Consider the following 25455-nt stretch of genomic DNA (forward strand, 5'->3'; position numbering starts at 1 on the left):
GTAGAGCAGGTGTTTAAATTAACTAACCAGCCACTGCTGTGTTCAGAAGGTCACTTATTAATACTCACAGAATAAACATCAAGCCTAGAAACATAAAACTGTAATGACAATATCAGGGCCAGGCTACTAGTTTCTTTTAAAATACAATAAAGTCTTAACATAACAAGGGTACAGTCATATCTTTATGAAAACACCAGCAAGAAAAATAACAAAAAGAATTTAATTAAAATGAGGAATGTTGAACCTTTGTCACAGGAAATATTTAATCTTTTAACACCATCACCATCAAATTATTATCAGCAGCAGAACTTTGAGACGATTGAGGAAACGACATGTTAGGACGAGATGACGCTGGAAGCTTTTTTTCTTTTTATTAAAATGTCTTTTTTCTCTTAATTTTAAAATGTTTTTCTAGGAAAATTGTATCTCTATTCTGCTAATATTCTGTGACTTTAGTCTGAGATCAAACAAAAATTCTTGACCTAATGCATTATTGTACAACTCACAGAAGGGATGATTAAATTAAAGGCCACATATTGAAAATATTTTCTGTATATAATTTCTTCTTTAGGAAAAGCGAAGGAAAAAAATAGATTAAAATCAAAAAATCGGATTTGGTAGAAAAAGAAATTCTGCGATTTTATTTGTAAGTCATACCTCCTGGCCTTAGCTTGAACTGTCTGAACCCTCTGTGATCTTCATGCCTCTCTGTTAAACGATGTAATTATTTTCCTTTGTGATGTTCGCATAGAGACAGTGAGTTTACTCAAACTTAGTTACTGAGTTTTAATTACCAACTGTACTGGAATGTGTTTGAGAGTTTCATCTACTTAGCATGAAATTGCAAAAGGTGCTATTTAGAATTTGGAAACAAGTTCCACAAATTTCTACCATATTAAAGAAACAGCTGATATAAGAACATTTCTTTGAATAAAAACAACAAAATGTCTCAATAGAGAAATAGTTTGTACCAAACATGTATCCTAACCATGCTTTTCGCACACACAAGTAAAGAAAGACAACATGTTTCTGCACTTTAGCCTCTTCTTGATGGCTGTGAATAGTTCTTTACATCATTAAGTGCAAAGTTCAGAAACAGATTCAGAGCTGCTCCACTCAGCCTGAGAGTGGCTAAATGAACCTTCATGCATGCATACATGATTATGACATATGATGTTTTTCACTCAAGTGAGAGCATTTAGGGTCAACCAGACCTGTGAAATATGGTTGACGGAGCTCTCCATGCGGCGGAGCTGCGAGGCCTGGATGTCGAGCATCTGCAGCACATTGTTGGCCAGCGTGTTGATAAGGTAGGCGACGCTGGCCAGAGACTGGGTGGTGTAGCTCTTGGTCTCCTCCAGCGCTTGCTCTTTGTCTGCAGACTGTGGACAAAGGGGACAGGAGACAGATTTGGGACAGGAGTCAGGCAAGAAGAACAGCGTAAAAAAAACCCCCAAACAAAGATAAATTGCAACAAATCTTTCAAATGATTCAGAAAGTGCAATTAGGAGTTCTAAACATAATATAAAATAAATGATAAAGGATGACGTCGCTCAGAGCGCAAAGCATAGAATTAAACTGAATAAATCTGCCCATATGGATCGGTCACATTGTCATCAATACCCGACCTAGAATTCTCTTTCAATATCGGTACCGATGCAGTTATTAATATCGGATCGTTGCATCTCTAGATGTATGAAAACTTTTGGTTTCAACTGCTTAGTGCAAATCCAAGGCTGGTAGAGGGTGTGTGTGAGTCTGGATTCTTAAATTTGGGACCCGGAGAATTTCAGACCATTCTGACACAACTAATCACTACTTTAACACAAACCTTCAAAATAAAAGCAATAGCTTCAAGGTTTCAAGAAATCATGCTGGGCGGATGTATGGAAAATATATGATGTACAGTCCTCCTAAGTACAGAAATACCATCTGTGGGCGTGTGCGTTGGCATGTGTGTGGGTGTGTGTGTGCTCAAGCACAATATAGGTCAGCGCAAATTCATTCATGCCTGAAGTTGACAAGAAACACACTGATGTGTACCCAAATGTGTATCGACGCACGCGTCTGTGTGTGTGGGCACGCACAGATGCACAGAGACGAGAAAGATGATAACTGACAACGCAAAAGGAAACACGCACACCCAGTTTGTGTCATGACTTCAGATGACCCATTGCCCTACATTCGCAGTCAGACCCCAAATCCACGCGTCTTGAACCACACCACAGCTCCAGAAAACATTTCAATCTGCCCCGGCTTCCGGTCCTGTGAGCGGCTCTAGGAGCAGCTTCCAGTTTCCACAGGCGAACCGCCAGTGGTGAAGCCAAGTGCTACCTGAGGTCACACAGACACGGGGGTAATTAAAGCATTATAATTGGCTGCGTTAAAATTCCTCTACGGGTAACAAATGAGCTCGACTGCTCATTAAAAAAATCCTGCTCAAACATGGTTGAGATGTTACTGCCAAATATTCTTCTTGTATTTATACATCTATGAATATCCAAGTTCCCTCAGTCTTTATATAGAATTTATGTGAACTAAAAATGAAAAAGCGGCCACTTGATCCCTGTGCTGTTTCCTTCTAACCTCTGGCTGCTGAGACTGTGGAAAGTCACTCCTGGATATGTGCTGAGCTACATTATTATGGTGAGATTTTAACGTTGAGTGGGCATGAGGAGAAAAGTGTTCTGCTGCGTCAGGACTGGTTATGTTACTTTTAGGATGTTTTCACACCTGACAGTCCAGTTCGATTGGGGACCAAAATTGCAACATTTGTTGCATCTTCAACTTTCGCAGTTTGCTGTCACAATGCACTGTCAAAGAACCAAAGCCTTTGAAAAACCTGTTCACCTCCTCCGCTGCACCAACAGTCCCTGAAGGAAATGACTTGGAAGCCTTTAAAGAAAACACTGAGCGCAACTGTCCTTCTTTACGAAACGTAAACAAAAAATAGAGTGGCGTCAGATTGTAGTGGTTGCAGGATTTCCTTTTTTTGTTTGGTAAAAGACCACAAGCCATTTTTCCCGCCATTGCTGTTTTTGTGTGCTTGATTTGGTTGCATTTACCCAGAATTCTTTGCGCCATGGTCCACTTCCTGCTTTTGGAGTGGTCTCCGGTCTGCTTGGCGTTCACATATGCATTCGAACCACACCAGAGCTCACTTTAACCAAAAGATCTAGGTTTTTAGGCGTACCAGAGTTTGCATTTTTAGTCTGTGTCAGAGTTTGACTGCGCATGACCCAATGACCCAACATTTCTGGGCAAAGGAAGAAAAGTTCATTTAAAACAGACTGAACAAGGCTGGTGGGAATGCACTCTATTAGTGTGCCATTACAACTTAGATTACTCTCTTATTTATGGATAAACTGACCATCGTGGAAATGATGTTTCAATGTTCAATAGTGCTCCTAAGTGGTCAAAAAATGATTAGTAATATTAATTAAAAAGTAGGAAATGTCATCAGTTTCAATTTCATTTTCAATCATCTAGCATGCAGAGAAGAGTAAAGCACATAGCATAGTGTGAGATGAATCAACACTGAGATTGGTTAATTGCTGCAATATTTACACGTGAGGTAAGAGCTGTGACCCTCATATGGAAGTTTTTTGACACTTGGTGATCAAACAATGTGAAATACTTAATAAGACAATGCTGGAGCATTATCTTCTACAGTATGTCACTGTGCCAAACTTAGTTTTAGGTGGTTGGTTGTACTCTTTTGGCTGATAAGTGCATGTCCTCATACAGCTGCAAAAATAGTAACATGATCTTTTCTCTTTTGAGAGGCTGAAAGTTGGCTTAAAGTACTGCAGTGTGTGACGGTAAAATTTTGGCTGATTTTAGTCCCTAAAAAATTAAATTAAAGGCAGAGTGTCCTTACGTAAGATTTACACTTATGTTTACATTCAGGTAAATCTGTAGTTTAGGCTGACGTGTTATTGAAATTTTTTATTTTGAATCCTTTAACTGTCTTTCTATGTCAGTTTTTAATTTTGCTCTGCCAAGCTTTTTTTCTTCAACATTTCTATTTCTTTTCCTCCCTAAATTTATGACAACATCCTTACATCTCCTCTACAGCTACCTCTTTTCCCTATCAGACTTCTAACGTCCCGTTAGCACTGACCTAGTTGGACCACTGCCTTCTTTGGCCTAAGGCGAGGGCAGACCAACACACACACACACACGTACCAACGTTAATACACCCAGATTTTTATTTCCAACTAAATTCATATACATGAATCACATTAGATCTACACTGACTCGTGTGCATGCTCTGATTCCTCTGACCTCTTTTTTTTAATGAAGACATATGTGAGTTTATTAATCACCATCTGGATGTTTCCTGCTGCATTTTTAATGCATAAGGGGGCATTTTGGTACATCAAAATGCAGCACCAACAAAAAAAAATTCCTACAAAATAAAATATAGATCTTAAATACTATCTTGAAAGGGTCGAATGACAATTATTAAAAGGAATGAAAAATGCAATCTTGAAGCAAAATAAGGATTGAAAAAGGTATCCAAACATCCAGATTTGGATTTTGCTCTACAGCAAATCCAAGTCCTGCATCACACTGATGGAAACCAATTAGAACCTAATCGTTATGATATTGTTTATCATTTATAATGATACATTTTTTCGTAAAAATTTTGATTTATCATTGTCACGATAAATTCCGATTAACGATGTTTAAAATCTCCTAAAACTGCCCATACTCTCAGGATTATTGCTACCATTTTCTTCTATGTTTGTTCAAGAATAGTATCAAAAATATCAATACATTCAAAACTATGACTAAATGCAGATACTGTGTGCAGTTTATTGATACAAATCATACTCTTTATGGGAGTGGTGTCCTAAAAAAAGTGCAAATGTGTATTGGTTTTCCAAAAGCAGCATCAGAGTTTATGGGGCTTTGACTGCTCTGCCATGGAGTCACATCTACACAACTAACTAAAAAACGAAACAGTAGTTTTTATTGTCACTTTTATCGTTATCGGAATAGCAGAACAAAATATTGTGATAAAACTTTAAGTCCGTATTGTCCAGCCCTGCTCATAGGTGTAAACAAATCCCTTAGAGATCTGATCTGGTTTTGCTTTTTAGTCACACACATTTAAATAGGCTGCTCTAAAACATTACGTTTGTTGGGGTTTTATTTTTTGTTTTCCAACCATTCAGATTGCTGGCTGGCTTTAAACTATTATTCTGCTTTATAACCCACGTGTGCTTGAGATTACAGTATGTTCGGTGGGCACTAGGCAGATGTTGCTTGGTGGTGTGTTCAAGTGCATCTTCTACCCCACTTACCCTGCTGAAGTATTGACAACCACCAGAAGACTACAGGCTGCTTTTACCTTAGAAGGAAAAGTCCCTTGCTCTGCAAGTCACAGACGGTTTACAGCTCCAATATATGTATACACTATAAAGATTTACTGTTATGGTTTAAGTAAAACAGTAACAAGTTTCCAATATAGGAACATTTAACAGATAAATTCCTCTGTAACAAAGAAAGTGGAAACTTTTAAATCAGCCTTTTGTGTTTCTCTGTGCACTACATCTTTAAATGTAAGTAGAGTCTATATCACAAAACAGCTTTTATAACTTCTGTTTATTTTGTGAGACGCTGGAATGATCATGTGGTTAATGCTCTGTGACATCCATTTTCCTCAGACAGAAGAAACGTGTCTGAACAATAAACTCTTGGCCAATGACTGCGCTGCCTGGCTCCTGAGCAGCCAGATTCGTCAGGGTTTGAGATATAAGTTACTCCAAACCCTGGGAGTGAGATCACTAACTCACTATTACTAGTAATAGTGAGTTAGTGATCTCAAAGTTGATTGATTTTATCGACTGATTAACGATTAACTGATAAAAACCTGAGTTTTCTCTTGTATCAAGACGGTTGGCCATCTTTAAATCACATAAAAGGCTAAATTTCTCCTAAAATGCTAAATTTGGAACAACCAAACAAATATATTTTAACAATTCCCTGAGTTTTAAGCTGTATTAAGGTGATAACTTAAGAAGCTTGTCAAGTGTTTATATTTCAAAACATAATCGCATAAGTGCAATTTGCATCCCACACCAGACCATATATTTTTGCTGTTCTGGTATGGCCCTGCCATCTTTGTTTCTGTATCAACCGGCTCCGCTTAAGGATGTCCAGTGGTGCCCTCTTCTGGATGGCGGCCAAAATACAACACTAAAAGAAGGTGTGGAAAGTACATCATTACTTAATCGATTGGAACTACTTTTAATTTAATAAACCATTAAATCAACACTTAATTGTAAGTTGATTAATTATTTGCCTCTCTAGTAGAAGTGTAGTTTGATAAAGACATCATGTCTTCATAAGGTTTAAGAATTGCAAATAATTTCATATTATTTGAAGTGTAGATGTCCTGATTGGTATCCTAGTCACTGTGTCAGTCTATCTGAGTTTTGCTGCCTCCTTCAAACGGCTAAAATATTAGTCAAGTTTTACATCATTCAAAGCTAATCACTAACTTAATGAACGAAGAAGGCCACGTTTTCTTTAAGATTAGTCCAAACTGAAATGCAAATGTTCAAAGACATGACATTAGTTCACACTTAAGCTAGCTAACTCCCTTGAATGAAAGCATAGACATCCTTAAATAGATATCACTTAACTTATCCATTTAAGGATATTAATATGTAGGCTTTTTTTTTTTTTTTTTAACAATTTGTTGGTTTTTGGAAAAATCTGTGAACACTGAGCCACAAATAGGAGTCTGTACTGTCAAACAATGGAAGGGGAGAGACAGTGTGATTTGAAAGAAATACAATTTCTTTTATTTGTTTGTAACTCTGAATAATAAGCATGGATAGAGCTCCGAACATCTCAAACTCCAGCCTGACTCCTCCACCAACAATCAGCGCATCACTACACACCTCTGACCCATTTCAGTGAGAGTAATACATTTTCACACTGCAACAGTGTCAGTGTTATTTTAACGGATGCGGGAGGCTGCTGATCTATAGCGCTTGACTTTCCTTTCTCCTTTCCTTATTATTGCTCCAAGAAAACAGAGCAAAAATAAGGAAAGCACAAAAAGTTCAAAGGATTTTATTCTAGGAATAGGCAGTTTTTAGTCTTTTGTTGATCTGTTCTAAGAAAAAAAATTATTTCAAAGCTGTTGCACACTACTTTCTCATGGTTTATGGAAACTGTGGCTGTATGCTAACACATCCAAAATAGACACAGTAGAGCTTTTCCAGAGACACCACACATCACAAGACAAACGAAAGGAAACCCACAGACCATTTTTAAAGGGGCAGTATTATCTGTTTTCCAGGCACATAGTGCCATTTTACAGCACAATCAGGTAACTATGCTACTTTCAGTTGTTAGAAAAAAATGCTACATATGATTTGAAATTTCACGTCATAATTTAATGCCGTGACATTGGGCCTCTGTTTCTTTAAAAACTCCTGATCTTTCGGACACTTCGCCTTCAGGACGTCATCACGACATCTCTCCTCTATTAACCCTTTAAAATGTTTTTACCATCATAGCAGTGAGAAGTAGCTCCTATAATGAGCTCAGCAGATGTGCAGTTCCACCAGGTGTTTGCTAATTGTTGCTGGCTAGTCTGAAGGAGCCGAGTGGGAGAGTCAGGGGGGGAAGGCTGCTCTGTGAGGTGGAAGTTAAGAAGCTTGGAAACTGCAGCTCCGAGGAGGAGCTTCATCTTGAAGGCGGTGTTTTGAACAGCTGAATGGTTGCCATGGAGATTAAAGGATTTCTCAAACATGCATGAAAGAATCAAGGTATGTTTTTGATTAGGGAATAAGATTATAACATGATGGAAAGCTCAAAATAGTTGATGTTACATGATGCTGTCCCTTTAGCAAGACTGCAAATTGGTGTTTGAGAATATATTTATTGAATTTCTTTCTTCTATTTTCCTCAATTTTAGAGCTTGAAATGAATAATAACAACCTATGCGTTACAGATTTCATACACACATGCAGTAATGTCATTTAAAACTTTAGCCAACACTGAGTGGGCTGCATGTCCTGACTGCAAAAAGGAAACATGAATAATAATAAGAGACTGACGGTCATTTATCTATGAGGGGGTTATCACAGATTAGTTCAACACTGAGAACAATCACACCAATGACACTAACTGGCCTGCAAAAGAAGCCAGATTTTTAAACATTTTTTATGAGAATCATAAACCTGTGTCGGCCTGCACAACGGGTCGTCCCCAGGGTTTGTCAAAAGTCACAAACCCATCTTTCCAAGCGCTCAGGCGGTTCCGCCCCCGCAGGAGCCGTTTCTGGCATCGGCGCTGAAGCTGGAAGGCTGATACCGACTCGACTGGGGACCCAATCGCCATGGTTTCCGAGTCAAAATACACACATGCGCTCACTTTGGGCATCCACAGGCAGCCTCCTGCAGCTGTGTGCCATGTGTTTTCAATGAACAGTTGGAGGCTGAGCTTCGTTTCAGCTACCTCTGCTGACGAGCTAACCGCTACCAGCTGCGGTAGGTCAACATGGTGCAGAGCTACAGGGGGAAGGCATAAGCTCCACGCTGCCCAGTCTGGTACTTGAGGATTTTCAGAAAAAATAAATGCTGATTAATTCATGTGATCCACTTACTTTTGAAGCAAATATTTGGATAAACTGCCTAGATATTCCTGGTTTCACTGTGAGAATGGCAGAGATTTGTGTATAAGGTTATGAGAGATTCACCGATCCGATATTAATGTCTGAAATTGAAAAACATTCTAGATTAGGTGTTGATGACAATGTGTCTGATCCATAAGGGCAGATCTATTCAGTCTAATCCTATGCTTTGTGCTCTGAGCAACATCATGTTTTAATATTTATATAAATGCACTTTCTGAACAATTTGAAAGATTTGTTGCAGTTTTTTTTTTTTTACATGTTTGACCAAGGTAGCAAACCTTTTTTGTCAGTTTCAGTTTTGTTACCAAATTAAAGTTGTGTTGACATGTCGGACCAAGCTTGTGAAGCTTTTGGTGTATTTAAATGTGCTGCACTGCTGAAGTGTTATCAAATAAATTTGTAATTCAGTACGTTTATGTCTGTGTTTGAAAAAAAAGAGAAACTTTTCCAGTCAGCTCAGCACTGTCGGCCGACACTAAACCTTAAATATCGATATCGGCAAATGTAAATTTTAGTTTGACGCAAGGCAAAAAAATCAATACAGAAAGGCAATCTACGGATTCATTTAAAAATACATATATATTTACATTCCTTATTATAGAGAAAAGCCTGGCGGTACTCCACAAGAAACGAGAGGAGCCTTAGATCTTTTTCTGAAATTTTCATTAGAGTAAGAAAACAGTATTTGTCAAGCTGGAAATGTTAAGACTCTTATATTGACTTGAAATGATTGAGGCCAAGTTTAAACGCTGTGAGCGTTTCACACGGGGAGAAGCCAAACACAGTTAAGAAGACTGGAGCAGAACAAGATTATGCAACACATCACATCATCTGATCGCAGCAAAAATATAGGCCAACCAACCAGTTGGTGCTGTTTGGACATGTTCGTATGGATATTTTAATGCAAATGAAGACAAACACAGGAGTAACCAATAATCAATTCTTCATAACTGCATATCCCTGACACGAAAAGCTTGTTTATGGTGCTCCAGCCTCAACAACACCCTTTATAACTATTCAGAGTTTGCAGTTAGATTCAGCCTTGAAACCTGTCAAGTTTTTTGCTCTTTAATGTCTGGAGGCTTTACTGTGACAGAGACAGAGGCTCAGCCTTCTGTGCTTCACGTTCCTGCATGTTTCAGTGTCCTCAGAAGAAACAAGTGAATCCTGATGAGGTCTGGGTGGCATGCCGTGACTTATGTTATGAATATGTCCATTTTTTTCCTGCTTTTTTTAGCCACTGTAGAGAGATGTTCCTGAGTGCATTGGTCTAGTTGCATGATTTATTGTTTATTTTTCTCCCTTTGGGGTGAAAACGAACAATTCACTTCTGCAAACAGACATTTTTAACAGGTGTTCCTCAGTTTTTCTTTTCTCTCTTTTATGTAAGAATTAATCGTTCCTTCAAGAAAAGCATCATCTGAAGCTTTTGGCGGCATTCCATTTGAAGGACTTGGTGAGAATGAGTCAAGTAATCAGCAGCAATGCCTCGCACAGTTGGTTCTGTAAACGCTGCTAAATTAAATAAATCCATAAAAAGCCAACTGCACTACTCATTCTCTGTAAAAGTTGCTCAGCAGAGCTGCTCAAAATGAACAGGCAACAGCAAAAAAAAAATGTAAATACTCCGAATTGTAGACATACGTACTGAATTACTGACTTACAGCTACATCTGTAAGTCAGTAATTCAAACTTAACTAGTTAACTTGTTCAAATTTAACATGCTTAAGTTTGAATGATTGATTCATTAACTGTCTATTTCTAAAATATATATATAAAACATACTCCTGTTCTCTCCGCTTGTTAAATAAAAATCGCTAATTCTGGTATTTCTGTAAAATCGCCGGAACATATACGTAATCCTGCTACGATGAAAGCTGAACACGCCGCTTCGCTGCAACGTTTACCTCAAAGTGACGCCTCAGCCACAGTCTGGAATCGTTTCTCTTCCACTTTCTCTTGACTGACAGTGAAACTCACACCCACAGCTGCACAAATGGGATGATTATGAAACGTGGCTGTGAACAGGTGTGTATTTAGAGCCAAGTGAGGGAGAACAGTTGTTTATAGCAGGTTTGCTTGCCCACGCACACACACGCGCACACACAGACGTTGCAGTCATGATGTCTCTTGTGAAGCACAGAGGGAGAACGGCAGCCAACCAAAGCTACTGACTTGCCATCTTGAGATGGAATTTACTCATTTATCCGCAAATGAAAAAACAAAAAAACAACAAAATGCCAAATATTACCAAATACAAAACAGGCCAGCAGCCAAAGTAAGCTGGGCTGCTGACAAAATGCGAAAAATAATGACTCACCAGTTCGGATTTATAAAGGAATTAATTAAAAGTCAGAAATGGTCCTACATGCATTGTTGAAACCAGAAGAAAAAAAGGAAACAATAAAAAACTAGTTTTTCAAGATCTGAAAGCCATGCCAATGCGATGTTTGCACGGACAGAGAGCAAAAAAAATGACTGAATTCATTGCACCAATAAGAATATAATGTAATGGCATGTTATTTTTCGGTCTCAGTGGTGAGACTTTAAGCTGCTAAAATTTGAAAATAGTGTGAAATTGTAAATTTCTGCTATATGCTGCCACCCCTGTAAAAGCATTGGCCGAGGCTTGCCCTCCGTAGATATTTTTCTAGATCCGCCACTGCTGACAAGTATTTTTGATGTGTTTATGTTGACTGTCTAAAGAACATTGTTCCAACTTTGTGGTAGAGAAAGTCCCATTTCTGTTCTATTAGAAGCAATACAGTCATACACAGTGCCTGCATTTCCATTACAAATTTGTTCAAAACTTGGTCAAATTTCAGCTAATATCGATAAAAACAACACAATTTTGCAATTGCGATGGTTGCATCAAATTAAAACACAATTAAAATCCCATGTGAATAAGTCATTAAAGCACATAAAATGCCATCGTCCTCCTTCTACGTCCTGTCATCTTTTTCTGCAGTAGTAACATGTTGATCAGGAGACTCTTGTGATGCGAAAAAAGTGTTTTCATTGCAGTTTTACGAAATACCTTCATTTCAATACTGCCGAAAATCCATCTGATCCTCACACTCAACTTTGCTTTTTTTAATCGAAAAACACAAGTTTTTGGGGGTTTTTTTTTCCAATTTTTCCACCAAGCGAATTGATTTCTCGGAATTCCAATTGGCTCAATTACATGGTCAAAGGAAACCCAGCAAGTGAACCACGGTGACCTCTTTCAGCGAAACAACGCAATCTGACACAAAACAAAAAGGTTTCCAAAAATGATTTGAGGAGCACACAACAGGGAGTCTGGAGTGTTGACTTGGCCTCAAAAATCTCCAAACCGAGCATCTCTGGGGATCTTACTGGACAAACAAATCTGATCCACGTCAAGGATCAGTCACAAGATTTAAAGGATCTGCTGCTAACGTCTTGACACCAGAAACCACAGCACACATTCAGGGGTTCCTGCCTCCAGGGCTCAGGGCTCAGGGCTATTAGGGTGGTGGTCATAATATTATGCCAACTCGATGAAAATGTGCAAAGACTCAATCAATGCGTCTGATTAGCAGAGTCTATCTGAAGCATAAAGAATAGACTTAGTTTTACACACAGGTCTCCTTCTGTATTTTATTTATTTTTTGCTTGATCCCATTAATAATTAATATCCGTAAAATTACTCAAGACCTGGTAGGGACCGGTTTAAATGCTTACAACAGAAGCTGTGGTGTGTGGTGTACTTTGAGCGAGCTCCTTCCAATTGATAATAAAATACTGTTAATACACTGTGATGCTAGACTTCACACATTTTATGGAAACAGTTCCCTGCCTGTCTGCCGCTGTCAAACATCACGTAAGAAGCGCTTTAAGACATCTTACCGTCTAAAAACAAAGTGTTGCTTTATTCGGTGTGTGCGCAATGAGCATGCGCCAGCTTCGTAAGACTAAATGAGAACTTTTAACACTTAAATCTGTCACATTCCTACTGAAGTTTCCCTCAAACAGACGCGCTATAGCGCTACAGTACCCACTGTAAAAGTTGTATTTTTTGTTGGCATTGGTCGTACTGTAGAACTATAATGAGCCTGTTTTATTTTGAATACAGTTTTTTTAAATTGTTTTCCACAGAGAGTTGACAGCAACATAACGGACCGTGTTAGTTATTCCATCACTCCTTTCCCTTACCGCCCACTCCCACACCACACAACTGTTCCGTGGGTTTCTTTTTTTTTTAAAATATAAATCAGCACCCTCGGTTTCTTTAAAGAAAAAAACGCTCCCGTACCTGGACATAATTGCTCTCGCAGTATTCCGCTACTCTTTCCAGATTGGTGAAACTGTCCAGTAACGCTCTCCGTCCCGCAGGAATTTCCTCCTCCAGCAGCATCTGCAGCTCCGCCATCTTTACATAGTCCTTACTATTAACGGCTGCGGCTCGCGCTGACTGGATGCATCCTGCTGCATTCCAGGACTGTGGGAAATTTCACAACTACGATAAGATACCTTGGAAATGTTGTGGGAAATCTATTTCAAGGACAATTTTTGCCTCTTGAAATGACTTCTTTTGACTCCTTACCATGAGTCAAGAATGGTAAAATTAATAAATAAAAATAAAAACACTGTAAATTGTATGTTTTTTTTTTAGTATTTTTTTTTATGTTTTGGATCTTTAACGACATGCAAATTTCAAAGTTTTGCCCCCTCACGTACCTTTGGGTGTGAATGTGCGTATTTATGGTTGTTGTTTTTTTTTATTATGATGTTTATTAAATTTTCTGCTGTAATCACAAATCATTAACAACCATAACTTACAGCACAAAACTTCTGTTTGTTTGAAGCTATTTTGGTTTTTGCATTTCGGACACTTTATAACAAAATCCTGCAGAAACACATCTTGTCTACTTTGATACCAATACAGAATGTGAGATATTATTCCATCACGTCTTGTTTTGACTGAATTAGCTACATTCTGCAAGCACAGGTTAAACATATCTTGAGTACTTTGCAGACGTGCAAATTATTGTAGGTTTTTCTTCTTCTTTGAATTAAAAAAGTCTAAAGATTTACACAAATCTGTAAAATATTAGTCTCCAGTTTAACTTCAGAACTGTTTGGCTCATATTCCCCTGCAATCAAACACTCTCAAACCACAGAAGCAGTTACTGTACATAAACACATTTATTTATTTACAAAATGACATTTAGCAAACAAATAATACATATTTACTTGTACAAAATCATACATCAAATAACCATTCAATTTTGAGTCTAGTACACGGGCTGACATATATTCCACAGGTCTGGTCTTAGGCAGGGATGTCCAGGTTTTCATCTCCTCTAGGGAAACCCTCCACCTCCATCGTCATCAAAAATTCTGCTCATACACAAAAAAAAAGCAAAAATCTTTCTGAGTATTGGGTTCATTGAGACCAAGTGGAATACTGTATATAATAACAACGACTTTAGTGCCATCTAGTGGCAGAACGAAAAACGCCACGATGATGAGCAATAATAAACTCTGATGATGTGCAACTATGATGTACTAAAAGGTGACAGAAAAATCTCCTTGTTGTCTCGCAGCATACATTGCAAGAGGGCTTCATTTGATCAGTTTTTATTATTATTATTATTAATATTACTTCAATATCAAAGTAAGACCAGCTCTTAAGAAATACATGTAATAGAGAAAAAAAAAATGCAATTAGTAAGAAGGTATTTCCTAACAGATTTTTATCCTAGATGTTATCCAGGCTTACCTTCTGTGTAGTCGATGTCTGGCCGCGTGGACACGACGGCCCATGCCACGCCCACCAACAGCGCCACCACCAGGTTGACCACGATCCACGGCCGCAAGATCTGTTGCTCGGAGCCCGGAGGCCTGCAAATAAGACAAACAAACATAAGAAAAAAAAAACTAGTCGAATTCAGTTCCTGAAAGAATTAGTCTCATCTTTTATAAATGTTTTTTAAAAGGCGCATTGCATTTAGTTTGCATCTTAAGGACCGAGTCACCCAAGATGGACATCCACCAGAGGACAAACATCAGATTGTGTATTAATAAATAACTAAGCAAATTTATAAAATATGCCTCTTAGATATTGACACCGCAGTTGAGGTAATGGTATATAATGCAGTCCTGAAACTAAGAGGCTTCACCTAACAAGTGTTTGGGTGTTAGCTAGCCTCATAAAAACCAACCGGTCAGTTGTTCTACGCTTTGCTTCGTATGGGTTGCCTGGACCCTCGACTATTGAGAAATGGCGTAGACTTTGTTGAAGTTTGATCTGATTTTAGCCAATCGCTAACGCTTGCGCCATCTCAAACGTGAACGGTGCTACGCTATGAAGCAAGGGAGAGCTGTAAAAAGAAAAACATCCATTGTGTCACGACATCGTTGCCAGCAGTACAATGTATTAAACATTCCTCTTGCACCAACTTGAATTGCTCAGTATTTGGAAGGGTGACCAACGCAGACCGAACATCTTCGTTCACTTCCTCCACTGCCATTCCTAAACTACAACCAAAGGAGCTACAATTCTAAATTCTTCTGTTTGCTGATTGGCCCGGATGAAATCCGCTCTGAGAAATCTAGCTCAATGGGAGCGGAACTGCATTAAAAGGCGATGGCCAGGCTAAGTTTTATTTAGCGTTACTGAGAATCCTTTTTCAAAGATTACACAGGATTCTGATGGGTTTGCAAAAACTCACATTCTGAACCACAACCATCGGCCACTTTAGTAGATACACCTGTTCAATGTCTCATCACAAAAAGCACTGAGTTGGTTTTAAATGCTTACAATAGCCTTTTAAAAAAATTTTTTAGACGATTTTCAAAAGCGCTGAAGTTGAAAAATAATGGATCTCACCACAGAGTCTCATTGGCCGTAGGATAAAGGTTGATGCGGTCGCTGGTCATCTGCTGGCTGAGGGACAGTATCAGGGCTATGAAATACACTGAATAAACACAGAGACGGCATGAAAACATTGTCATCATCTCCATCGTCGTCGTGATCATCATCAATTACATTTGTCCAGGTCTTACGGAAGGAAGCCACGGCCACCGGGTCCAGAGTGAGGAAGCCTCTCAAGGCCATAGACGTCTTGGCCAGGTTGACCCTACGACGATACGGCCAACTTCAGATGTTATTCTCACACAGAAACGTAAATCTCTGAGGTGTCGTTTGTGCCCACAGAGACCTGTCGAATGCGGACACGGTGCTGACGGCCAACAGCAGGTAGAGCAGAGACTGAGCCGGGTAGGCCAGAGGGTGGTACTGCTGCAGCAGGTTGTGCAGCGTGGTCATCTGCTCGCCGGCCAACACGTACACAACGATGATGTTCCACACTGCGTAGCCAGCCAGGAACCCATGAGAGAACAGACCGACCGCCCTGCAAGTGGAAGACACATGACAGTATTTATGTATTTATGAGCGGGTTGCCTGGATTGCTCGTTTCTGGTTTTCCATCGGTAGCGGACACCAAGTGGTCTCTTTTAGAGGATGACAGTGGTTTAAATATGAAGTCATTGTTACAAAAGCATTCTTCAGTGCATTAATCAGTGGACATGTCTTCCAGAGAGAGGTTCAGTTTCCCTTTCCTACCTCTAAACCCCACTGTAGCTTTGTCATGACAATTTAGCAAACGGCTTGGGACATTTAAAGTGAAAAGAAGCTGATGTCATGCTACATGCTTGTTTTGGTTGAGCGCTCACACATCTCAACGAACCTGAAGCCGTTGTGAACCTTCAGAGAGACGTCCCTTGTGGTCCAGATCTGCCTGGGGTCCATGTAGTCCTCAGTCAGCTCCGAGTGCCTGAGCTGCTCCACTCGGTCGGCCTGGAAACGCCCTGCGCACACACAGGCTACCCTCACACACAAAGACTAACACCTTCTGGAGACATCTGTAGAAACTACCTTGGAAACATTGTTGTGCGAAAGTTCTGGGTCAAACCTAAATTCAATTCAAATTCAAAAAGTACTTTATTGATCCCAAAAGAAAACTAAACGTTGTTGCAACTCATGTTAATTCATATTCTTCAAAGAGTTACTGTAGTTAGTAGCGATGGCTGTTGGCGGGAAAGAGCTCAATTGATGCAAATCAATTGTTTGGAATAAGAAAAAAAGTCAGAGTTTTTCCAATGAAAAATTGAAAGAGGAACTCAACACCTTTCACATATCAGATTCCCACTCACGGTTCCTCTCCACAAAAACTTTGCCGACCGGCTGGCTGTGTCCGTGCGGGGCGGAGAACAGGGAATGCTGGGGAATGGGAGACTGAGCGTCGGTGACGATGTCCTCGTCTTCGGCTTCCAGATCGTTGCTGTAGTGCTCTGCCGCCTTCGCCTTCCTGTCATGGGAGGAAGCAAAGAAGAGTTTGAAAGACAAAGTAACCAGAGACCAGCAAACTATAAATAACCGTAGAAAAAATGTGAAGGCAAGTGAAGCAGTTCCAGCTCAGAAAAACGAACTGCGAAATATACGTTACGACGATGGATTAAGGCCACTGTAGACAGGAAATAAAAATACTCAGAAATACCAAAATACTCAGAAATGTTGCAATCAATTCTGAAATTTCTTAGGAAAAACTTGGAAATTTCCAAAAAGTTGAAAATTTGCCCAAACAAAAAATAAACCAACCTCATATGTTATGATTAATCTCAGAAAGTTTCTAGAAAAATACTGGGAAACTTCTTATTTAAACTTTTCGACTTGGGACATTTCTGAGTTTCAAAAGTCAAAACTTTTTTTAGAGAAAGCTTACAAATTTCTTACTTTCAAAAGTCAAACATTTATGACTTTCAAAACTGACAGATAATTTCTGAAATTATTCTAAAAATTGACAATTTCTTGTTTTTTTTTACCGTAAATTTACTTCTGTTTCTCAACGGCCCTAATAGACGCCGTTGTAAAATATTGAAAACTCTTTCAACATTTTATCATTAGAATCAGATTTCACATTAGAGGAAAATAAAAAAAACAAACAAAAAACAATAACCGTAGATGAAGTAATATTTCCACCAAAACAAACAACTGTTTCAATGATTTACATTTTTGAAATGGTTTTGGGAAAAAGTCGGCTTATAGTTGCTTCATGTGAGTGCATCGGCGTCTTGTTCAACGTCTAGTCAATGCACTTCTTACTCAGTTAATCCGTACTGTATTTTTAATTGTAGCTGCTAAGTTGTTCTCACTTCCATATCCACTCGTTTGTTTTTATTCAGTAACTCTTGAACTTTCTCTGCTGACATCAGACCAGTCCGATCTTTTAAATCCTGCTGCAGTTACTGGTACGTACTTCTTCCGTTTTGTCTTCCTGGTGACGGCGACAGTCATCTCCTCTCCTTCCCCGGCCGCCTCGGCCGTGTTGCCGTTTGGTACATCCCCGTGTTCTGTTTCCTGATCTGTCCAAGCGACACACAGGCGGACACACTCCGTGAGAGGCACTCTGCTCAGTTCATTGCGTCTTGAGGAGGGCCTTAGCGCTGTCAATCACCCTTGTGTACCTCTGCTCCCTTTCTCTCTGCTACTCTACAGCTAGTTCTTTCATGAACGCTGAGGCGCGTTAGCATAGCCACAAATGACAGTGGATACATGGTTTTCCTGGAATGGTAATTTGCTTCTCCGCTATTAGCACATTTAGCATCACGTGTACAAGAATGATTGACAGTACTAAGACCTGCCTCTTAGCTCTGATTGGTTGTTTTTGATGCATTTCTTCATATGGCAGTAGTAGCTCAGGGTAAAACAAATCCATTTTTTAAAAGATTATCTGTCTCAAAAAAAAAAGAAGAAAGAAAATAAATTTAATTAAAGCTGTGCGCAGCCTCGAGCGGCCCTCGCAGCCAAGTGCCGCTCCGGCCATTCTCCGGCAATTTAGTGTAAATGTTCATACCAATAGTTGACGCCTTTTTCTTCTTCTTCTTCTTGTGCGGCGCTGCGTCGTGCAGATCCGGGGCCAGATGGTCTCTGCTGTCGGAGTTACTCCTGTCCTCCATCTCCACCTCCTGCCCCACTGCAGCACAAAACACGGAGTGAAGCAACAACACAGCAGGCGAGCGGGTGGAGCTGCCGCGGGCGGAGCGCCCTCACCTTCGCCCTGCTCCTCTGCCTCCATCACCTCCTTCTTCGCCTTCTTCTTCTTGCTCTTCACTGTCGGCATGGCGACGTCTCCCTGTGGAAAGCTCAAGATTTCAGCGTGAACGCCGCCCAAGGTGCGCGAGGACCGCGTCGCGAGGCCGCCACCTCTCCAGGAGTAATTTAGGTCACCAGATGAACGTTTAGTGAGGATTTGGAAGGCGGCGCTGCATGTTAGAGAAAACTGGATTAGCCGGAGGACAGGTGGCGGGGCAACTCTTTAGGAAACAGATCAAAAAGCACGAAACATGCACTTCCCACCAGGGTTAGTTTCATGTTCCTATCAGTTCATCTGCCAATATCTTTAAAGGGGCAGTATTATGTATTTTCCAGTCACATAGAGTAATTTCATGACACAATCAATTAACTATGTTAATTGATTGCTCCTCTGCTGATAAAGCCCCCAAATTGATTGTGTTAATTGACACAATCAATTAACTATGTTTAACTAAAATTTCATAATTTTACAGCTATGAAATTGCTGTAAATATCAAACAAGACTTAAAACAAATCTGACTTTGTAATTTTACTCCTTGGAATTGGGCCTCTGTCTCTTTTAGAAACTCCTGCTCTTTCTTGAACTCCGCCTCCAGGAAGTCATCACAACATGTCATCACGTCAAAAGGTTAAAGTTGTTCACATTAAAGGGTTAGCCACATTAGCCTGTTGAGCTCAGCAGATTGGCAGCTCCAACAGATGCTTGCTAATTGCTGCTGACTAGTCTGAAGGAGCTGAGTGAAGGAATCGCAGGGGAGGAGGGCTTGGAAAGCTGAATGGCTGCCATGAAAATTAAAGGATTTCTCAAACACGCATGAAAGAATCAAGGCAGCACTGCAGGTTTTTGATGAGGGAATAACACCATCACATGATGGGAAGTTCAAAAGAGTCATAATTACGTAACACTGGCCCTTTAAAGAAAGCAATTAGATGATGTTTCACAATGGATTTTTCTAAAGTCAAGTCTCAAATCAAGTCTTTTGCCCCAATTCCAAGTCAAGTCTTAAATCTCTGATGTCTGATCCAATTCTAGCTCTCTACTCCACCTTCAACACCGCAATGCTGTCCAGTGATGGCGTAGTTACTTTGAAAAAGTAACTTTAATTGGATTACTGATTACTCCTTGAAAAAGTAACTTAGATTACTTGATTTGGAAAGTAACTAACTTACATTGAAAGTAACGTTTTTAGTTACTTTCAGCAGCTGCTAACAACAACGCTGTGAAAAGTACATTGATCTTTGCCAAAACTTCATTGTAAGTTATTTTATAATGGTAACATCAACAATGTGTCTCCACTTATATGGTTGAACTGAAGAGGAGATTGTTTAAAGGTTACAACAGTACAAAAAAAAACTTTAGTAATTTGTGCGTGATTTTGTGTGTTTCTATTGTCTGGAAAACTATAAATAGGATTTTCAGTTATGGCCAGACATTTTCCCTATTATAAGTAAATTAATCTGCCAGTGGAACTAGTACTCACATGTCAGAGCCGAGGCCGGTAGCTTACACACTGCTCTTACCCCTGACTACATGGGAGAGAGATTTTCAATAAGATTTGAGTTGTAAACCATGAGACTGTAAGTCTTGAGTGTTTGGAGCAAGAGTCCAAGTCGAGTCTGAAGTCTTTCTGTTTGAAAAAAAAAAAAAAGTTAGGATCATGGTATCAAATTTAGTCTTTGACTCTGGCATAAACACCATAACACCTGGTGAATTTATTTATTTTCATTAAGGTTATGCTCCTGTGAGACTCTTATGCTAGTCCATCCCTACATGCCATCAGCATTTGATCAGGCAAAACTTGAGCATCTATTTTAATGACAAGGGCATTTAAAAAAAACAACTCTTAACTGTTTTAGGGATTGGAAATGAAAGGACATTCTGATAAAATCTTGTAGTGGTATCAACATTACAAAAACAAATGCTTGTGTATGCTCACCAGAAAAGCTGAGTGTCTGCAGAGATAAAATCCTGCAGTTGGTCCCTCTGTGTGTTTGATCTTATCGAGGTAAAGGAGAAAAACTCCTCTTCCTGCCCTTTGTCCTTAATCTTTCAGCTCTCTGGTTGGGTTTAATCGTAGAACTGCCTTCAAACCGACTTCTGGGCTCTCTGGATGGAAAGCTAGGCGCCTAAACAAAAGGTGAGGAGTTAAAACTATAGCTGACACCAAACTCCTCTCAGGGTTTAGAGTGGATCATGTGCTGAGCCCTGGGAGATCCTGGAGGTTTTCTGATTGGCTCATCAGATGTGATGTCACCCACAGCAGGAAATTATTTGTTAGTTCTCAATTGCTGTCCTTAAAATGCAGTGTTGTGACAAGATTGTCCTTCCGTCAATCAGTTTGTAATACTGTTCTCTTGCTTAGAAAAACTAACTAGAATAGAAATAGATATATATATATTTTAAAAAGTCTTTTAGATTAAATGTCACACCGCTTTAGAAATATTTTACAAAATGCATCTAGGAAAATTCAGAAGTACCATAAAGATGGTAGCTGCTGCTCCTACTATTGGAGTTTGTTTAATTTTTTGATCACCAGCTACACAAAAAAATGTGTTGAGCGCACATTTCAGATGGAGGTTTGTTTATTGTTTGAAAACCCAGTCAGGTAATATATATATATATATATATATATATATATATATATATATATATATATATATATATATATATATATATATATATATATATATATATATATATATATATATCCAGTATATATTCATTTAAAACAAATTGAAGTGAATGAAGCAGCAGTAGCTCTATGTGAGTTTAACAGGGTCTGACGTGGCAGAAACCAGGTCAGTAGAATGAATCCTATTAGAACAACACACAGGCAAACACATGCCGCTCTTACATCAAGTACTGTAATATGCACATACTGTATGACAACAGTCATGTGCTTTTTCAGATTTACTTCCCCGTCAAACAAAAGTGTCAACAATAACAACAATGAAATCCAACATTAGGCTCATCCCCTCTCATTATATCAGATGAAATAGCCACTCAGACAACGCAGAAACACCTTCCTCTCCTCCCCCCGCCCCCGCCTCACTTCCTGTCCTCTGTTATGCCGCTCCACGCTGACCGCCACCCGGGTGTGTTTAGATGGATGACAGTCGGTCCTGCATGATACAGCGAGCAGACACTAATCCTCCGGTTAAATCGCCTGAGCATCATCTGTCCAGCAGGGGATTAACCTGAGAACCACACAGGGGTCAACTCGCAATGCCCGAGCCAAACGCAGGGTCCCGTAGCCATGGCGACGGGGTCCTCCAGTCAGTACTGGGAATCCAAATATAGATATTTGAATCAGTGCCTATATTATCTATTTTTCCAGCCGCATAGTGCCATTTTATAACACAATCAAGTAACTATGTTACCTTCCCTTGTTTGAAAAAAAAAATAAAAATGTTGTGTATATCAAACATGACCTGAAAGGGGAGAAAATATGCAGAGAGCGCGCGAGAGAAAGGCGTCATCTCAAAGGAGAATTGTGGCGTCGTGGTTCGAGATGACGGAAAGGCAAATATCTGTGAACATACTGATGTCAGCTGAGTGTTTGATGGAGCCTGTAAACACCGAAACTGGAAGAACACGAGTCCTGCTGGTGCTATAACAGGCCTGCCTGGGTTCAGCTCAAAGGGAGTTTCTCCATCATGTTCTGAAGAACCTCTGCAGAATCTCCTGGATCCGCTGCCTGCAGTTGAGGCACGTGACCTCTAGGTGTCAGGGTAAGCCTTTCATCTCATTCCTGATATTGTCACGCTCACTTTACAGATTCCTTACACGCCATAGGCGTCAGCAGCGGCTCATGACAGGTCGCCCCCTGCCCACCTGCGGCACTGACCAGGAAGATGCTGCTATGGCAACCGCTGCTCCGCGTTCTGCCACGTTGTTTTCTTCTTACAGGTGTCATGAAATGACCTGATTCTGTCCATTAGCGCCTTCTGATTGCGGTGTGAACAACGATTAGAAGCTGAAGCGATGACTGAAACATGGACGAAACGATGTTCCCATGAATTTAAATCAGATTCTAATTTATTATAATACACAAATTAGCATGTAAACATATACATGTATCTATTTATTCTATTAACTACCCATCATGAGGTTTGGGGAAGGGGCGTTTATAATTTCTCTTAAAGGGGCAGTGTTGTGTAAAAGCGACTTTTTGGAGCTTTACATCATGTTATGATGTTATTCCCTCATCAAAAACATACCAACTGCTGCCTTGATTCTTACATGCATATTTGAGAAATCCTTTGAATCTCCCATGGCAACCATTCAGCTGTGTAAACGCCCCGGTGGACTTAGAGCCTGCGCATCTGCAGAGCTTATTATATAAACTATTTCTCTGTCCAGTGCTCCAAAGAGCGCTTGGAAACGGCTCAACGTCATGACAACGTGCTGAAGGCGTGAGTGCCGGAAAGAGCAGGAGCTTCTTAAAGAGACAGAGGCCCAATTTCAAGGTGTCAAATTGCCTAGTCAAATTTCTTTTAAGTTATGTTTGACACATATAGCATTTTAAAACAATTGAAGGTAATATATAGTTACTTAATTGAGGTATAAAATGGCACCATGTGCCTGGAAAATACATACTGCCCCTTTAATAAATGGAAGTAGTATGTGAAAACTGTTTTTGTGGCTATCTTTGACATAAATGTTTGTTTTACGAGTAGATTATTTTAGCACTGTGGTATTTATTCATCAATAATTTGACAGGAATTGTGTGCAGCACACAGTTGTATTGTGGTCTATACTGTACAAATGCTCAACCTGCTAGTTGGGCAGCGCCTGAGTGACATAAAATATGTGAAAAAGTGAAAATGGAACAAATTTGTAATGGAGCAAAAATAGCATTTAACAGCTTTGTACTTACGGAAAAAAGATCAGTGGAGCAGATGTCATGGAAATGGTAAAAAAAAATTTTCTGAATCAACCACCTTTTTTTTGGTGAATTTTGCCCCATTTGTTCATGGCTAACTTTAAATCATCATTAATTAGATGCAGTCACTGGCAGCTCCCTTTCACCCTAAGTGGAGTCTCATGTATGAGATTTCACACGTAATGGCTGCCAGGTGGATGACATCAGGCCTTAGCGACGGGACGTGACAGCGGCAGCGGGTGTAAAGGAGCGTCAATGCGGCTCTCCAGACAAAGCAGAGACAAAGAGCGCTGGCTAATTACTGCAGCCGTCAACAGGCTTCCTTAAAGACGGAGGCGTGCTCCCTCTGCCTCCTCACACCGCTGCCGCTCACGTTATTTATAGAGCGGCGAGCAACACACGCATCCACACACACACACACACACACACACTCCCACGTCGGCAGCTTCAACGATTGGATGCGTTTGGCCCGGAGACACTTGGCTGCCGAGCTGAATTTCATTCTGGCTTTTTAAAAATAAGATGATGTGAAAACCGTGGACTCCGGCATCTGAGATGTGACAGCAGGGAAGAATGTAAATAACAGGGATTGCCCCCAGGGGGGCACCTGGGGGTGCGTCCAGGTTGTGTACTCGGCCCCTTTCAGATGCGACACATTGCATACCAGCAGTTGAGTAACTGCAGCTCAACTAGGAGACCTGGAAAATTGCTGACACCTTTCTGACAAATAAAAATACAAAGAAATGGATGCATATAATAGGGAATATGGTAATATGACTAACCACTGTGGGTGCCATAGTGCAGGGGGCGGCATAGCAGCTGCAAAATAAAACAAACAAAAAAAAACCCCAATAAAAATCACACCAAGCTAAATTTTTAATTCACTCTACTAAAGTGACCAAAAAAAAAAAAAAAAAAAACAAGCAACAAAAACATCAAGTCATTTTGCCCCAAATGAGTTTCCTACTGGTTGTAAGTACTGCAAGACAATGTGGCTATTCATGCTTCGAAGCTTCTACCCCACAGAGCAGCCCTCCTCCCCCACTGACTCCTCCACTCAGCTCCTTCAGACTAGCCTGCAGCAATTAGCAAACACCTGGTGGAACTGCACATTAGCTGAGCTCATTGTACAAGCTCCTTCTCAGCTGGTAAAAATGTTGTTAAAGGGTTAACAGTGGAAGCCATGTTGTGATGACTTCCTGGAGGTGGAGTTTTAGAAAGAGCAGGAGTTTCTTAAAGAGACAGAGGGCCAATTTCAAGGGTCTCTCTGTCTTTGAAACTGGGACAGTGGCCTGACACGTTTTAATTCATATTTGATATTTTTACTGCATTTTCAGAACAATTGAACAACAATTGACTATGTGTCTGAAAAACATACAATACCGCCCAGTATAAAAGATTCCTATTACTGTAAGCATTTCTAATAAGAGCTACTTCACCGTTTCCATAATCGCGACTGGATTTGTTCAGCTCTCACTCTTAATGTTAAACCAGGTCGATCTGAGTGGAGAAATTCTACATTCAACTCTTTAAAAACACCACTTTGAATTTATACCGTCTATATTTGTTTTTCGAAAACCTGTGTTCATCCGTTGTTTGTGGCCTCTTAATCCTCAAACGGCCACAGCGGCGCTCTCTCCAGGGTCCAGTGGGCGAGAGGCTAGACAGGTCGATAGTCCATTAGAGGGAAGACACACATGCTTGCACACATTCACTACTGACCTGGTCATTTAACAAAGTATGCTTGTTTTCAAACTGCAGGAAGAAGCCAGAGCGCCCAGAGTGAT

General features: G+C 40.0%; 2 protein-coding genes across 6 annotated transcripts in view; both read right to left on the reverse strand.

Annotated features, from left to right (window-relative positions):
* Positions 1-13087, reverse strand: part of LOC102219002 (abl interactor 2-like) — a 31167-nt gene extending 18080 nt beyond the window's left edge. For 3 of the 4 annotated variants that reach the window (XM_023337197.1, XM_023337194.1, XM_023337195.1), the window contains exons 1-2: positions 12939-13087; positions 1215-1382 (exon numbers count right to left, since the gene is read on the reverse strand). In XM_023337197.1, the coding sequence (XP_023192965.1) occupies positions 1215-1382; positions 12939-13055 (285 nt within the window). In that variant the 5' untranslated portion in view covers positions 13056-13087. The remainder of the gene's footprint in view (positions 1-1214; positions 1383-12938) is intronic. The other variant, XM_005811314.2, reaches the window with a different exon arrangement.
* A 797-nt stretch (positions 13088-13884) lies between these two features.
* Positions 13885-23415, reverse strand: LOC102224775 (transmembrane protein 237A). Of its 2 annotated transcripts, XM_005811338.2 has the most exons (12): positions 22326-23415; positions 20720-20909; positions 18741-18952; positions 18544-18663; positions 17947-18052; positions 16844-16998; positions 16378-16498; positions 15850-16041; positions 15695-15768; positions 15519-15606; positions 14409-14530; positions 13885-14026 (listed from the first exon to the last, which is right to left on the reverse strand). In XM_005811338.2, exons 3-12 carry the CDS (start codon positions 18808-18810, stop codon positions 13959-13961), a joined length of 1116 nt encoding a protein of 371 aa, XP_005811395.1. In that variant the 5' UTR covers positions 18811-18952; positions 20720-20909; positions 22326-23415; the 3' UTR covers positions 13885-13958. The 2 variants fall into 2 exon arrangements, 1 of the variants encoding a protein (XP_005811395.1); XR_002753001.1 differs by lacking the exons at positions 20720-20909; positions 22326-23415 and having other exon boundaries at positions 13926-14026; positions 15519-15575; positions 15678-15768; positions 18741-19287.
* Between the last annotated feature and the right edge of the window lie 2040 nt (positions 23416-25455).

The sequence above is a fragment of the Xiphophorus maculatus genome, chromosome 7, assembly GCF_002775205.1.
Source record: "Xiphophorus maculatus strain JP 163 A chromosome 7, X_maculatus-5.0-male, whole genome shotgun sequence".
Classification (NCBI taxonomy): domain Eukaryota; kingdom Metazoa; phylum Chordata; class Actinopteri; order Cyprinodontiformes; family Poeciliidae; genus Xiphophorus; species Xiphophorus maculatus.